The 14,558-nt window shown below is 44.5% G+C and overlaps 1 protein-coding gene across 1 annotated transcript; it reads right to left on the reverse strand.

Moving 5' to 3' along the window:
• Window positions 1–1,256: 1,256 nt before the first annotated feature.
• On the reverse strand, window positions 1,257–3,180 carry LOC4343602 (organic cation/carnitine transporter 2). The gene has a single exon (XM_015790715.3). It carries the CDS (start codon window positions 3,154–3,156, stop codon window positions 1,543–1,545), a length of 1,614 nt encoding a protein of 537 aa, XP_015646201.1. The 5' UTR covers window positions 3,157–3,180; the 3' UTR covers window positions 1,257–1,542.
• Window positions 3,181–14,558: the final 11,378 nt, after the last annotated feature.

The raw sequence follows: 14,558 nt of genomic DNA on the forward strand, positions 1-14,558 counted from the left end.
TAAGGCCCTGTTTAGATGGGACTAAAACTTTTAAGTCCCTATCACATCGGATGTTTGAAAATTAATTATAAATATTAAACGTAGACTATTAATAAAACCCATCCATAATCTTGGACTAATTTGCGAGACGAATCTAATGAGCCTAATTAATCCATGATTAGCCTATGTGATGCTACAATAAACATTCTCTAATTATAGATTAATTAGGCTTAAAAATTTTGTCTCGTGAATTAGCTTTTATTTATGTAATTAGTTTTGTAAGTAGTCTATATTTAATACTCTAAATTAGTGTCTAAAGACAGGGACTAAAGTTAAGTCCCTGGATCTAAACACCACCTAAGTATTCCAGTGTATTCTTCTCTTTGATATGTTTTTCTGCACTCCGTACTGATGCATTCAGTCAAATCATATTGACCCACCTGCTGTGCTACTGGAGACAATACAAGTACTTCGTAGTAGCACTTGAGCACCGAGCAGGCGAGCACCCATCTTTCTTCTTTTCTTCACCCATCTTTCTTCTCAGATAGTGTTTACAAATTGCACCAACAACACTTCTCACCAAAATCTTAAACTAAACTTGAAACCATAACTTTCTCTCAACTCAAGTCTCTCTAAAACCGATATTGAAAGGCCACATCCTCCCTCTCTATTTATACATGAGGTAGGTTGTGTAAAGCCCACGAATCTAACACAACTTAAGACTCCCAACCACGTGTAAAACCCTCTATTGCAAGTATACAACTTATCCTTTTCCTTATCTCTATCAATCTTCCCAAATTCGGACTCTTTTCCAAGTTTGACTACTCTTTCTATACGTACATAAACCCTCTTGTATACCATATGGATTCTTCATCACCACGTGTATTGTTCTCTAGCCTTCTAGTATCCCGCATGATCTCTTGATCCCTGAACGTCTACTTCTCCTAAGTCGACTAAGATCTATCACCGGCAACACTCTCCCGAGGCCTCAAGCAACACCTGCACATGCAACAACCAAAAAACCATATTCCAAGCACAAGTTCGTCTCGATTTGACTCACATTAGCATCACAATAGTATCCATATGGATAGAAACCATCTAGAAGTCAAATTCTCGAAGGAAACATCTAAAATCAACAATACAACCTGAAACCGACATTGAACCGGAATCTGTCGGTCAGACCATCGGGCTGGCCGGTCTGATCGCCGCAATACCTACGATCTAACCGGCGGCACCCAGCCGGTCTGACCGCCCGGGGTCAAGAGCAGCATCACCTCACAAAACAAATCTTCTATTAAACTCCGAAATCTCATCACAAGAAACCAATCTTTCACATATGAAATATCGCAAACCATCATTGTTTTCATCATAAAAAATCTAAATCAACTCCTTGATTTTACACATGTTTAAGGAGTGATATATTTCATATTAATTTATGTTGCTATTTTTTAAAATTTTATTAATAACTATTTAGATGACATACAAATAACCACGAATGAAAATCCATATCCCTGTACAGAAAATATCCAGCACCAACTTGTACAGAACAAACCTGAAAATCGTCTACACGAGCTCCCCGTTGTTATTCATGTCGCTCGCGCCAGCGCAGGACAAGATGGCGGCGGCGGCCTCCTCCTCCTCCTCCATGGTGTCCGACAACCTCCTCCCCTTCGTCTCCGGCAGCCAGGTGACGAACAGCCCGAGGCAGCCGACGGCGAGCCCGAACACGCCGAACGACCAGTAGCTCCTCTCGCGGCCGAGCGCGACGAGCATGGGCGCCACCACGCCGCCCAGCACCGCCGCCTTTCGCACCAGCCCCACCGCCGAGTTGCGCACCGACGTCGGGAACAGCTCGATGGAGTACATGAGCATCACGTCGAACGCCGCGCACGACGCGAAGAAGGAGGCCAGCTCGGCGGCGAGGCGCAAGCCGCCGGTGCCGGCCTCCTCGTCCGGGATGACGACGCACGCGAGGCTGCACAGCCCGGACGCCGCGGTGAGCGCGACCAGCGAGCTGCGCCGGTTGAACCTGCCCATGAGGAGCCACGAGAGGACGGACGACGGGAGCTCGGCCGCCGCGTTGTACGCCACGCTCAGGTAGAGGTCGGAGCTCAGGCTGCCCACGCTGAGCGGTAGCCCGTAGTAGACCACACCGACGCCGAAGCTGGCCGTCATCATCGCCGCCAGCCTCTGGAACGCCCACCGCCGCTCCCATATCAACCGCAGCGAGGCGAACATGCCGTCGCCGCCGGCCACGCCGTCGCCGACCTCCACAGCGCACGCGTCCAGCATGGAGAAGCTCGACGTTGTAACGCCTTCGCCGCCGTTGAGCGACGCGATCTGCCGCAACGCCTCGATGGCCTCCTGATTCCGTCCGCGCACCAGCAGCCACCGCGGCGACTCCTGGACGAGGAAGTAGAGTAGGACGGCGTAGCAGAGGGACGGGAGCGACGTCCACACGTACATGGTCCGCCACGACGCCTCGCGGAGCGTGTACGCGAGCGCCGGGAGTGACATGAACCCGACGGAGAACAAGACGAACCCGGCGACGCTCACCGTGTTGCGCCACCACTTCCCGACGAGCTCCGTGGACAGGACCATCGCGGAGGTGCCCACCATGGACCTGCCGAACCCGCTCACGAACCGCAGGGCGGCGTACACCCACACGTTCGGCGAGAAGGCCGTGAGCACGCCGGCGACGGACATGGTCGCCAGCGAAAGGACGAGCATCTTCCTGCGTCCCAGATGAGTGTCGGCGAGCGTCGTGAGCAGGAAGCCCCCGGCGAGGTTGCCGGCGAAGAACGACGACGCCGGGAGGGAGACGAGCGCCGGGCCGCCGCCGCCGCACTTGAGCGCCCACTCCGACACCACCGACGTCTCGGCCGGGCGGTCCCACGCCCACGCGCCGGGCGGGAGCGCGCACGGCGAGGCCGCGCCCGGCGAGCAGGACGGGTCGGCGCCGGCGGTGCAGTGCCAGCGCGGCTCGGCGTCCGTGAACACGGAGATGAACACCTGCTGCGCGTCGAAGGCCCACGCGAAGGCCAGCAGGATCGCCTTGAACAGCTGCCCGGCGCCGGTGGCGCCGATGTAGGTCTCGATGGCGTCGTCGATGGACGGCGCCTTGGCCGGCTTTGCTTCATGGCTCGTCAGCAGCGGGGTGGTGGCCGCGTCGGCCATCAGCTTTGGTTACTGATCTTCCTCACGATCGATGGAACTTGCTAGTGGTGGTATTTATATGTCAAAAGCCGGTGTAATACTTCAATCCAGGATTTAAACTAAATAAGTGATAATTATTCATAAAAGAAATTACATCACAATACAACTAAAATTGAAGCATTTTACATGGCATACAAACATATTTATATGTTTTTACTGTAGAAAATAATATTTATGTGCCTATTATTTGTAATTGGCTAAAGATTTTAGTATTCTAAATTAAATTTAAGTGCAGAGGTAAATCAAGCATTATCATTTACAGGAAAATGGATATTAGTAGCAGTAAACAACAATATGCGGCTTTTGGAACAGTCGAGCCGTCTAAATCTCTTGTATTTTTTTTTTGTTTTAGCTTGTATTTCTTTGTATTCAAACGTAGTTAGTTTTGGAAGCTTTAAATAGTTATGAAAAATTCTGAAAAGAATTGATAACGTAGAGTATAGTGATATTTAACAATTCATCAAAAATTAAGTTCAAATTTGATCTACGCGTCAAGAAAAAAAACAAATTCATATATGTAAATAATACGCTACTACTCATACACTGAATTTATATTTATTTTTATATCTCGACGTATGAGTTGAATTCAGACCTAAGATTGTACAGAGTTGTATTGATACTTTGTATGAGTGTAGTCAATTTTTTCTAGAATTTTTCTTAACCGTTTGGATGGGCATTTTTAGTCCCGGTTATATACCCGGGTTTAAAGGGGGTTGCGAACCGAGAGTATCGTGGGTTTCTCTAGTATAGTGATAGTGATTTATGCCGTTGGCTCCACCACTAATTTGTCTTGATGCTTCTCACTTCTCAGTGCTAGGGTGAGTGCCACTGTAGTATTGCAACACACAAGTTGCTACATGTATAGATAACCCATAATCAACTGAAACAACATATATGAAATAAAAATAGATGGGATCTTTTTCGTTTTAAAGGGGCGCGGAAGGTTCAATTTTATATGGCAATATATCCTATGCACACAGGCCCTCACGTGTACACACGTGCACACCAACTAAAAAATATCACCCAAAAATCTAGAAAAAATCATACACATACTTTCAATTGTATTACACCTAAAGTTAAAATCTTAACATCAAATTCATTATATTTTAGCCGTAACCAAAAAAACAAAAAATCTGACAGTTTTAAGGTTGCAATTTTGTCAGAATTTTATCTTTTTTGTTATTCTCTATGTAGAATGAATTTGAAGATGCGACTTTGCACGTATATGTAATACTATTTAAAGTACATGTATGAATTTTCCTAGAATTTTTTGTGATAATTTTTAGTTGGTGTACACGGTGTGTACACGCGAGAGCCTGTGTGCATAGGATACGCTCCCATTTTATATATACTTTCCATCTATGGTCCATGTAAGTAATTCTTGCCGATGTAGCCAGCAAGAGTAATTTCTCTGCTTCATGTAAATTTAAGAGTGTTATATAAGCTCAGGCATGAATACTGAAATGTGCAAATTCCACACACACATGCACACTGGGATGTAAATATTCTGTAGATATATGCTCGGGCATAAATACTGTAATAAGATACGGTCCCAACTAATTAAAGATAGTTAGTAGTGGAGTACTCCCTCCATTCCAAATTGATCTACATATAGTTTTTTAGTTATTCCTAAATGATCTACATATTTATGTTCATTTATTGAGTCTATTCGTTATTTGTGCATTGGAGTAAATGGACATTGATGCATGCATCCACACAAGTATTTATAACCCACGTTCAATATCTTGATTTGCTATTGGCTAGAAAATATTGAGGATGGTGCATGCATTGAGTTTGTTGCTAGAGTAAATATAGTATGAGAGAGTTATTAGCTTTTCTTGATCTTGATATACCTATGAAATATGTAGATCAATTTGAAATGGAGGGAGTAATTAACAAGCTGCTCGTGTTACATGCTGGCAGCTGATTGGAGGTCGGGTTGCCCGCGAAACGATTGGGAATTAATACCAGCTCATATATAAGGTGGAGAGCCGCACAAAGAGGTCTAGTACGCGGATATTCGCCAGTAGCCAGTCGCGCGAACCGTTCCCACGATCTTTCTTTCATTCGTGCGCCTAACCACGTTTATGCATGCAAATATGGAGTGGAGTATATGTTATGACATGATCACGTGGGAGTTGCTTCAAGATTTTTCCACACATACAATGTTATTTATTTTTTCTGTAATCACGTTCACGGTGGACGTCCCTCTTTTTTTATTTTTTGAAAAAGCTCTTTGAAAAATATCCTTTCTTTAACTTTTTTTCTCTATTGAATTTTCCACATTATTCTTTCTAATTAGATATATAAATTCTCGTACATAAGTTAAAGTTGTTTTTATATAGAGAGTTTATATGCATGCATAAAGTATTTATATATAATGTTTATATGTGTAAAGTTTCTATGAAAGGAGTTTCTATATGTAAAGTTTCTATAGAAAATTTTATATACCACTAAATTTGCAAATTGAAATATAAAACATATTAAGCGAGAGCCCGATCGATCTCAAGCGTTGGAAGCAGGGGCGCAACTACAGGGGGTGCCGGAGGGGGCCAACACCCCCCTATCCGACACCCCTCCTTGCTATACTAACTAGCATATTAGCATATTAATTAGTCTATTATCAATAAACATGATATAGAAAATTAAACAATAAGAAAGAGACAACGCAAATCAACTTCTCGTCTTCATTGCTTCAGCTTCCCAAGTCTCTCCGTCCTCCCATTGCGTCTAGATGTCGAGCATGGTGTCTCAGGTATGGAACTATCAAACATCCAATGATACAACTAAAGAGCTAAATTCAAGCTTTTTTTATGGCAGAACACATTGTCGACGGGGGATACCCGTAGACCGGATATAGAGGGTATTAGGGTACGTTGGTACAAGGATACGTAGTACGACATCAAGCAAACAACAAAAGACAGATTATACTGGTTCAGGCCGGTAGGTAATAGCCCTAATCCAGTTGGTATGGAATTATACGATGAAAATCATAGATTACAAAGGGAATAACAGAACTTGATGATACCGATGAGACCGTAGTCGAGTTGGTTCGACTAGATCACCCGGCAACTTAGCTCCTGTAGGCTCCGGCTTCGTAGGCTATGGTGGATGTGTTAGCGGTGATATTCGATGGCTTAGGTCCTGCCTAGGGGTTCCCTTTTATACCGCGGGTCAGTTGATCTCCAAGTAGGATTCGGAGATATCGGACCCCTCACGATATGGTAAAGACCCAGTCTCGTCCGAGTAGGATTCCTTCCATCCGTGGATTCTGTTTCTATCACGTGATATATTTCCTTAACGCATATAGGAACTATCCGTATACGCGCGAGCATACCGTATCAGTACTCATCGTTTATCCAAGGATAGAGGGTATACCTTATCTGTAACCCTGATACACATGATGTCTTGTTTTAGAGACAATCCATTATATGCCACTGAGTTTGTCATAGCTCTACGATTTGCCACTGACTTTGTCACGTTCTATAATATACCATCGACTTTTACTTAACTTATATGATTTACCATCGCCGTCCAGTTAGTCTCCGTTAGTACTGTACAATTTTGTCCAAATGACCAAAATACCCCTAGGATAAAACTTCCAAAATGTGGACAAAAATTCCGAAATACCATATTATAAACATAAGATTGTAAACATTCAAAATTTGTCCAAAAACTTAAAGTCTGACATTTCAGAATTTTTATCCAAAATTTGAAAGTTTTTGTCTCAGGGGTATTTTGGTCATTTGGATGAAAGTGTACAGTACTAACGGAGACTAACCGGATGGCGGTGGTAAATCGTAGAAGTTAAGCAAAAATCGATGGCATATTATAGAACGTGACAAAATCAGTGGCAAATTGTAGACCTATGACAAACTCAGTGGCATACAATGGATTATCTCCTTGTTTTATCGTCGATATTGCTTACTCTGACTTGTGACTTGTTCGCCCTGCCCACACCCTCCTAACCATAAATCCTGGCTTCGCCCTTGGAAGGGGTTTGTAGCGGTAAACTCAAGCCTAAACTTCTATTGAAAATTCTTCCAAAAGAATAAGAAGATGAAAAAAATAGAAGTGTCGAAACATGAATTCGGCAATAATAAAAGGGGATAGCGCACGAGACCTAAAAGTGAATGGATGCGGAGACAAAGGATTTAGACAGGTTCAGGCCCTCTCAATGAGAGGTAATACCCTACTCCTGTTTGGGGATTTGAATCCGCCGAGTGTGTATTGATCTGACGATCTATTGTCTCATGCCCCTAGAGGGGCTCCCTGCCCTCCTTATATAGGTTGGGGGGCAGGGTTACAAGATAGAAACCTTAACCAATACGGTATCGGTTTCCTAAATCTACTTTACAATCTTATCAAACCAGGACTTTAGGCCGTTCCATAATATACAGGGAAACGTAATACCCAAGTCATGATCTGTTACATATTTCATATATATAAGTTATCCCCTATAACTAGTTGGATAACCATGCCATGTGGGTATGGGGTACCCATAATCTCCACAGTAGCCCCTGAGACCTTCACAGTCAGAAAGATAATCTTCTCTCGAACTAGATTACTCCAAAGCCGAGTGCTTCAATCATCTTCGCCATGATCTCCCGGGTACTTTTTCTAAATCAGAAGACTGTGGAGGGCTGAAAAAATAAAGTCAGATGCATCGACTAGATGCACCTAATAGGTGTAACCCCCGGCTATGTGGTTAATTGAACAAACCAAACATATAATCAAGGAATAAATAATCTAACCAACCGAGTGGTTTCGATAATTGTAGTCAACCAAGCGATTTAATATTAATATGTAGCATATGCGGTGTGAATCCCTGAATAATATGATCCAAGTGATATACCGACTGCTTTGTAAAATATGATGAGTATAACCTAAAGTTGGCTACATTATTGAAAATTCACATAGCAAAACAGCTATAAAGAAGCTTGTATGTTGTGAATAAATAAATTTCCAAAGTATTGGGCATACGTCATGCGCACACTGCTTTAACAGACGTGCTTTAGTCCCTAAAAGACACATGGTTTCACCACACCTGGAAATATATGGCATATGTGGTGTAAAATCCGAGTAAATAAACTCATAAAGGATTTACCAACCGCCTAGAAAATGACCACAATATATAATCAGCCTAAGCCATAATATTGGTCAATAAAAATGCACACTTACGTGGCGAAAAGCAATGATATTGTATCCAATCAATTGCTTAAAAACCCAAACAGCACCTTGACTCATATATAAAAAAGTCAGCGGGACAGCTATATAAAGCTTTACTGTTTGACACCTTTTAAGATGCATTGTACCAACTCCTAAAAAGTTAAGTAACTGCGGTATAAAAGGATTTTAAGGTATTGGGCACTTGATCACGCGCACTTTGGCCTAAGCAAAAAGTGCCTAAGTCCCTAAAAGAACGTGACAGGCCACACCTGAAAATATAGGTTGCAGACATATTAGGCCTAGGCCAAAAAATATGCCTTCGACACCCTTTAAAGGATGACGCATGTAACATGCTCCCGAGTAATAAATCTTCCAGGTATTATAGACCAAGCTTAGCTCATATGAATAGCTTCTGATCTGAGTGATTATCCCTTATGGGATACTCCAAAATAGATGTAACAATTGAATCCCGACTGGCGCAAGTATTCGGTTGTAACCCTTATGGGGAATAATAAATAGTCCAGTCTTTAAACATAGAAAATAGACCCATGATCATGAATCCATATTGCATGTATCCAGAGCAAGTCCAAATTGAAGGTATGATACTTGTGTTTGAGCTAGTAAGCCCCTGAGCACGTAGTCACAATTGTTCATTGATGGTAGCTGACGCAATTGGCATAGAGACAAGACGACCAATACAGAGATAATATTGCCCAGCAGAGGTGGCAAAAATATTGGTGGTAGTGAAGATAGTGATACCAATCAAAAGTGATGAAGTTGCACAGCCGTGGAGGCGAAGAAACCAGTCGGCAGCAGTCAGATCAGCCAGCAATGAATATGAAGGCGCTCAGCGATAAAGTTGTGTAGCTATGGCAGCGAAATAATCAGTCGGTGACAGACGAGGCAAATCAAAGGCGATGACGAAATCCACCAATCATGAAGATGAAGAAAATACTTGACGACGACAAACGCAACCGACATGATGAAGATGACGATGTCGGTGATCCAGCCAATAGCAGTGTAGCAACCAATGATAATGACAAAGACGCTCATCAGCATTTGCATAGTAGGTCAACCGCGAAGGTGAAATAATAAGTCGGCGAAAACATAATCATCCATTAGCAACAGCAGAGATGTCAGGGTCGATGAAGCAGAGGTGCTGGTGATGATGTCAGTGACAATAATCCATCAAATTAATGTTATAACTGTTGTAGATGCTTCACTTGGAGGAGAGTTGATGTTGTTGCCCAACTCGTCTAAACCGAAATATTTGAAGTTGTTGAAGTAGAATGTCTGCTCCGAAGCAAAGATGAAGATAATGACTCCTGGAGTTGACTCGTGGGTTGATGAATTGATTTCTTCAGCTTGACATAAAATTTGTCAAATTTTGAGCCTTGTATTTGTGTAGCCCCCGACTCTTTGATTAGTTGGGAAACAACTGAACATAGAGTCGAGAACTGTAGCTTCTTGTCGTCGAATAGTCATTGCTTGATTGAAGATATGTGTTGAAGATGTCCAAGTAGAAATCCTGAATATTGGAGAGCCACTTGTTGTAGTAAAATAACATGGCATTGCATGCCGAGATGTCGAGGTTCACAAAGACGTCGTGGTTGGTGAAGTAGTAAAACTTGCGAAGTAGCAACAATAGAGTTTGCCGGTGCCGAAGATAATAAAGATGAAGTCGCTCCACCATGATGACAAAGTTGTATTGCCGTAATGAAGTGAACACAAGTCGGCGGCAACAGAAGCAAACCGGTAGTGAAGACGCGCAGTTGTGAAGATAAAAGCACCAGTCGGCGGCGGCATAATCAGTCGGCGACGGAAGATGATGATGTCCATCAGTAGTGGTAGCTGTATAAACCAGACGTAGAGGTAAGGGCACTAGTCAGCAACAGACGAGACGACCGGCGATTAAGATGTAGATGCCCAACAACGGCGGCATAATAGGCCAGCCGTGCAGGCGGAAACACCAGTCGGCGACGGACGAGGCGGCCGGTCGATGAAGACGTAGACGCCCAACAACGGCAGCATAATAGGCCAGCCGTGCAGACGGAAACACCAGTCGGCGGCGATGGAGGCAGGCCGGTCGGTGAAGACGTAGACGCCCATCAACGGTGGCATAATAGGCCAGCGTGCAGGCAAAAACACCAGTCGGCAGCGGACGAGGCGGCCAGTCGGTGAAGAGGTAGACGCCCAACAACAGCGGCATAATAGGCCAGCCGTGTAGGCGGTGACACCAGTCGGCGGCAGTGAAAGCAAACCGGCGGTGAAAATGTAGACGCCTGACAACGGTGTTGTGACCAACCAACCGTATAGGCGAAGACACCAGTCGGCGGCGACGACGGCGAGCCGGTGGTGATGTTCTGACTGATCCATTCCTGGAGCGTAAGAGATAAGCTTAAAGCCATGAATCCCTTTTATGCATATCTGGATTTGGATCCTGCAGAACAAACATATAGGATGAGTAGTATCTGATGTAAATATAATACTCGAGAAAAATTCAAGCAGTTTATAAATACGTATTTCTTCTCTTGTTAATTTTGATTTCCCCGAGCAGATGACTCATTACGTTTAAACACTCTGCCCAACTAGTCATAGCCACCAAGCACTGGGAGTCGGCCTAAGCACTTCCCAAACATGCATATGAGTGACATGAGTTCGTCATTAATGGAACAAAGTTTCACGAATCGGAGTTTACTACTCGGGTACTTTTGCAATTATTAAGAGCAGAAAATAAAAGAAAATAAATTTATCTCATCTCTATGCTTTTGATTTATTCCGAATAATACTTAGCACCTTGCGTTACTCGGTCCATCCAACGAGCCCCCAGGTGCTAGGAATCGGCCCAAAGGCAACAATCCATTGGCAAACCAAACGGAAAGCATAGGAAGATAGAACTCCATAACTCGATAGGTACTTTTGTACTCAGATTATGTCGCAAGCAATCAAGATAAATATTATGAAAATTGTTTAAAAAATACGATATAACATCTATAGCCCCCGACTCACTAGTCAACGGCGAACCAGTTGATGTAGTGAGGCAAAGGAAAAGACAAAATATCATATAAAGAATAAAATAAATGATGACTTAGCTTTGTCGTATTCCCTCGATGACAGCAGAATTAGCCGATGTGGGAATAAAGCAGTCCATCAATGGTGACAAAAACACCAGTCGGCGCCAGTGGAACCAAGCCAGTGGTGTAGATGATGAAGCCCATTAACAGCGGCGGAGTCCGCCAACCGTATAGGCAAAAACACCAGTCAGTGGCGGCAGAGGCAGGCCAGCGGTGAAGTCGTAGACGCCCAACAGCAGCGGCATAATAGGCTAGCCGTGTAGGCAGAAACACCAGTCGGCGGCGGCGAAGGCCAGCCGGTCGGCGAAGACGTGGACGCCCATGAACGGTGGTGTGACCAACCAACCGTATAGGCGAGGACACCAGTCGGCGGCGACGGAGGCAGGCCGGCGGTGAAGTCGTAGACGCCCAACAGCGGCGGCATAATAGGCCAGCCGTGTAGGCGGAGGCACCAGTCGGCGGCGACGGAGGCAGGCCGGCGGTGAAGTCGTAGACGCCCAACAGCGGCGGCATAATAGGCCAGCCGTGTAGGCGGAGGCACCAGTCGGCGGCGACGGAGGCAGGCCGGCGGTGAAGTCGTAGACGCCCAACAGCGGCGGCATAATAGGCCAGCCGTGTAGGCGGAGGCACCACTCGGCGGCGACGGAGGCAGGCCGGCGGTGAAGTCGTAGACGCCCAACAGCGGCGGCATAATAGGCCAGCCGTGTAGGCGGAGGCACCACTCGGCGGCGACGGAGGCAGGCCGGCGGTGAAGTCGTAGACGCCCAACAGCGGCGGCATAATAGGCCAGCCGTGTAGGCGGAGGCACCACTCGGCGGCGACGGAGGCAAGCCGGCGGTGAAGTCGTAGACGCCCAACAGCGGCGGCATAATAGGCCAGCCGTGTAGGCGGAGGTACCAGTCGGCGATGGTGAAGGCAAGCCAGCAGTGATGATGAAGATGCCCATCAACGGTGGAGGTGACGTACCCGACGACAAATAAAACGGGTCCTCTGCGTTGAACTATGGTAGGTGCAGGTCATTGCCGTGGCCGTGTATATCATCCGCACGGCTCAACCTCAATCCAACCAATATATGCAAACACAGAAACACCAGGAAGAGTTGATTAGCGATCAAAAATATAAATGCTTAATATCTCATATGCATGGCATGATTAGATGAATTGTGCACGTTGATCCATGCACGTGTTTTGATGGCATGATTTTGCTAGCCACGGGAGCTGATAAGGCCGTGTCAATTGCTTGTCGATCAAATGCTGGTGCTTTTTCTTTGCCCGAGTCACAGCAAGGCTGAAAGCTTGACGATACATGGTCGGACTCGCCAACAATCGACATTAAACAGAAGACAAAGGAAAGTCAGGCATTAACCCGTGATTAGTCATCAAGAATAAAATATTGATAATCAATATAGACCAGAAGGATTAAATTAACCAGGGAAGGGAAAAACAGACTCGGACTAATCCGGTCAGTATATCCATCCAGTGGCTTACGCGGCCTTCAACATCAGACACCCGGTGGGTGAGGTTCGCACGACATCTGCCCAGCTAGTTGGCTCGGTTTCGCCGACTCGACCTCCCGGTGACATGTCTATGTGAATTAAATCCCGGTCGCCGGCAGTCCCGAGTGCAATCAACAACAATTGATCCGATGTTCTGGTTGCTGGTCGTCTCGATCTCAGCCGGTGTATAAAAACAAGAGATTAACAGTAGATTAATCCACAATTAAAAAATCAATCTAATGAAAGTTAGATTGGAACGACAAACCAGGTCAGAGATTTGAGTCATTGAAATTGATCTCAGTGCTTCTCTTTGAAATTGATTCCATCGCGCTCGTCGACGAGGTACTCGGCGCTGCCCCTACCTGGCGCGCCAACTGTCGAAACATGAATTCGGCAATAATAAAAGGGGATAGCGCACGAGACCTAAAAGTGAATGGATGCGGAGACAAAGGATTTAGACAGGTTCAGGCCCTCTCAATGAGAGGTAATACCCTACTCCTGTTTGGGGATTTGAATCCGCCGAGTGTGTATTGATCTGACGATCTATTGTCTCATGCCCCTAGAGGGGCTCCCTGCCCTCCTTATATAGGTTGGGGGGCAGGGTTACAAGATAGAAACCTTAACCAATACGGTATCGGTTTCCTAAATCTACTTTACAATCTTATCAAACCAGGACTTTAGGCCGTTCCATAATATACAGGGAAACGTAATACCCAAGTCATGATCTGTTACATATTTCATATATATAAGTTATCCCCTATAACTAGTTGGATAACCATGCCATGTGGGTATGGGGTACCCATAATCTCCACAAGAAGCAAGCATCAATAGCATATCTCACAACGGTCAATCATCACCAATTTTCGTAATTAGGGTGATCATGAAAGGGCAAAGCAATTCATGTATTAGCGTATAAGTATAACATCGAGAGGCTATACGGGCTCAAAGGACCGGCCGGGAGGCAAGAGATCACTTTTAACCTTTTGGGTTTTGAACTTGTGGCGTACTTCATATAGTTGCACCGAGTGAGCAGTGAACTTAGTGGGAAAATAATGTGGGACATCGATTCATTGTTAGGTATGAATACAACTGCTCAAATACGGACGGAAACTTGATCTAACATATTTATTTTTAACTTTTTATTTAAAGATAGAAATGAATACCCCGGATATATAAACGGAACCAAATAATATTGAATACGAATACGGAGAAAATACGAATCAAAGTAAATATAGTCACGAAATACTTATCACAACATAGAAACCCAAACTATTGTTTCGTAAATTATTGAAAGGATTTAACTAGGAGTGGTTCTTTTTTTAAATGAATAATACCAAATTCTCCTAATTTTAGCGAAATAATATCAAATTCTCTTAATTTTAGCAATTGCATATAGGCAAAATTTACGATAGGACATATAAAGTTTGTGCTTTTGAGGATATCGCTAGAATGGGTTCTTGCTCAAGGACATAATTAAAAAAGTGATAATTTGTTGATGGAAACTGGCAACATTATTATATTATATCGGGAGGAAATGGAACTAGAAACAATGGCAAAAGTACAAATCTACTCCTGTCTCCATCGGCCTCCAATCTCCTATCTAACTATGCACATGAGAAATCATG

This window comes from Oryza sativa, chromosome 7 (genome assembly GCF_034140825.1).
Source record: "Oryza sativa Japonica Group chromosome 7, ASM3414082v1".
Lineage (NCBI taxonomy): Eukaryota > Viridiplantae > Streptophyta > Magnoliopsida > Poales > Poaceae > Oryza > Oryza sativa.

Bases quoted from the DNA above. Each gene is read 5' to 3' on its own strand.
- LOC4343602 (XM_015790715.3), bottom strand. From the start codon at position 3,156: ATGGCCGACGCGGCCACCACCCCGCTGCTGACGAGCCATGAAGCAAAG.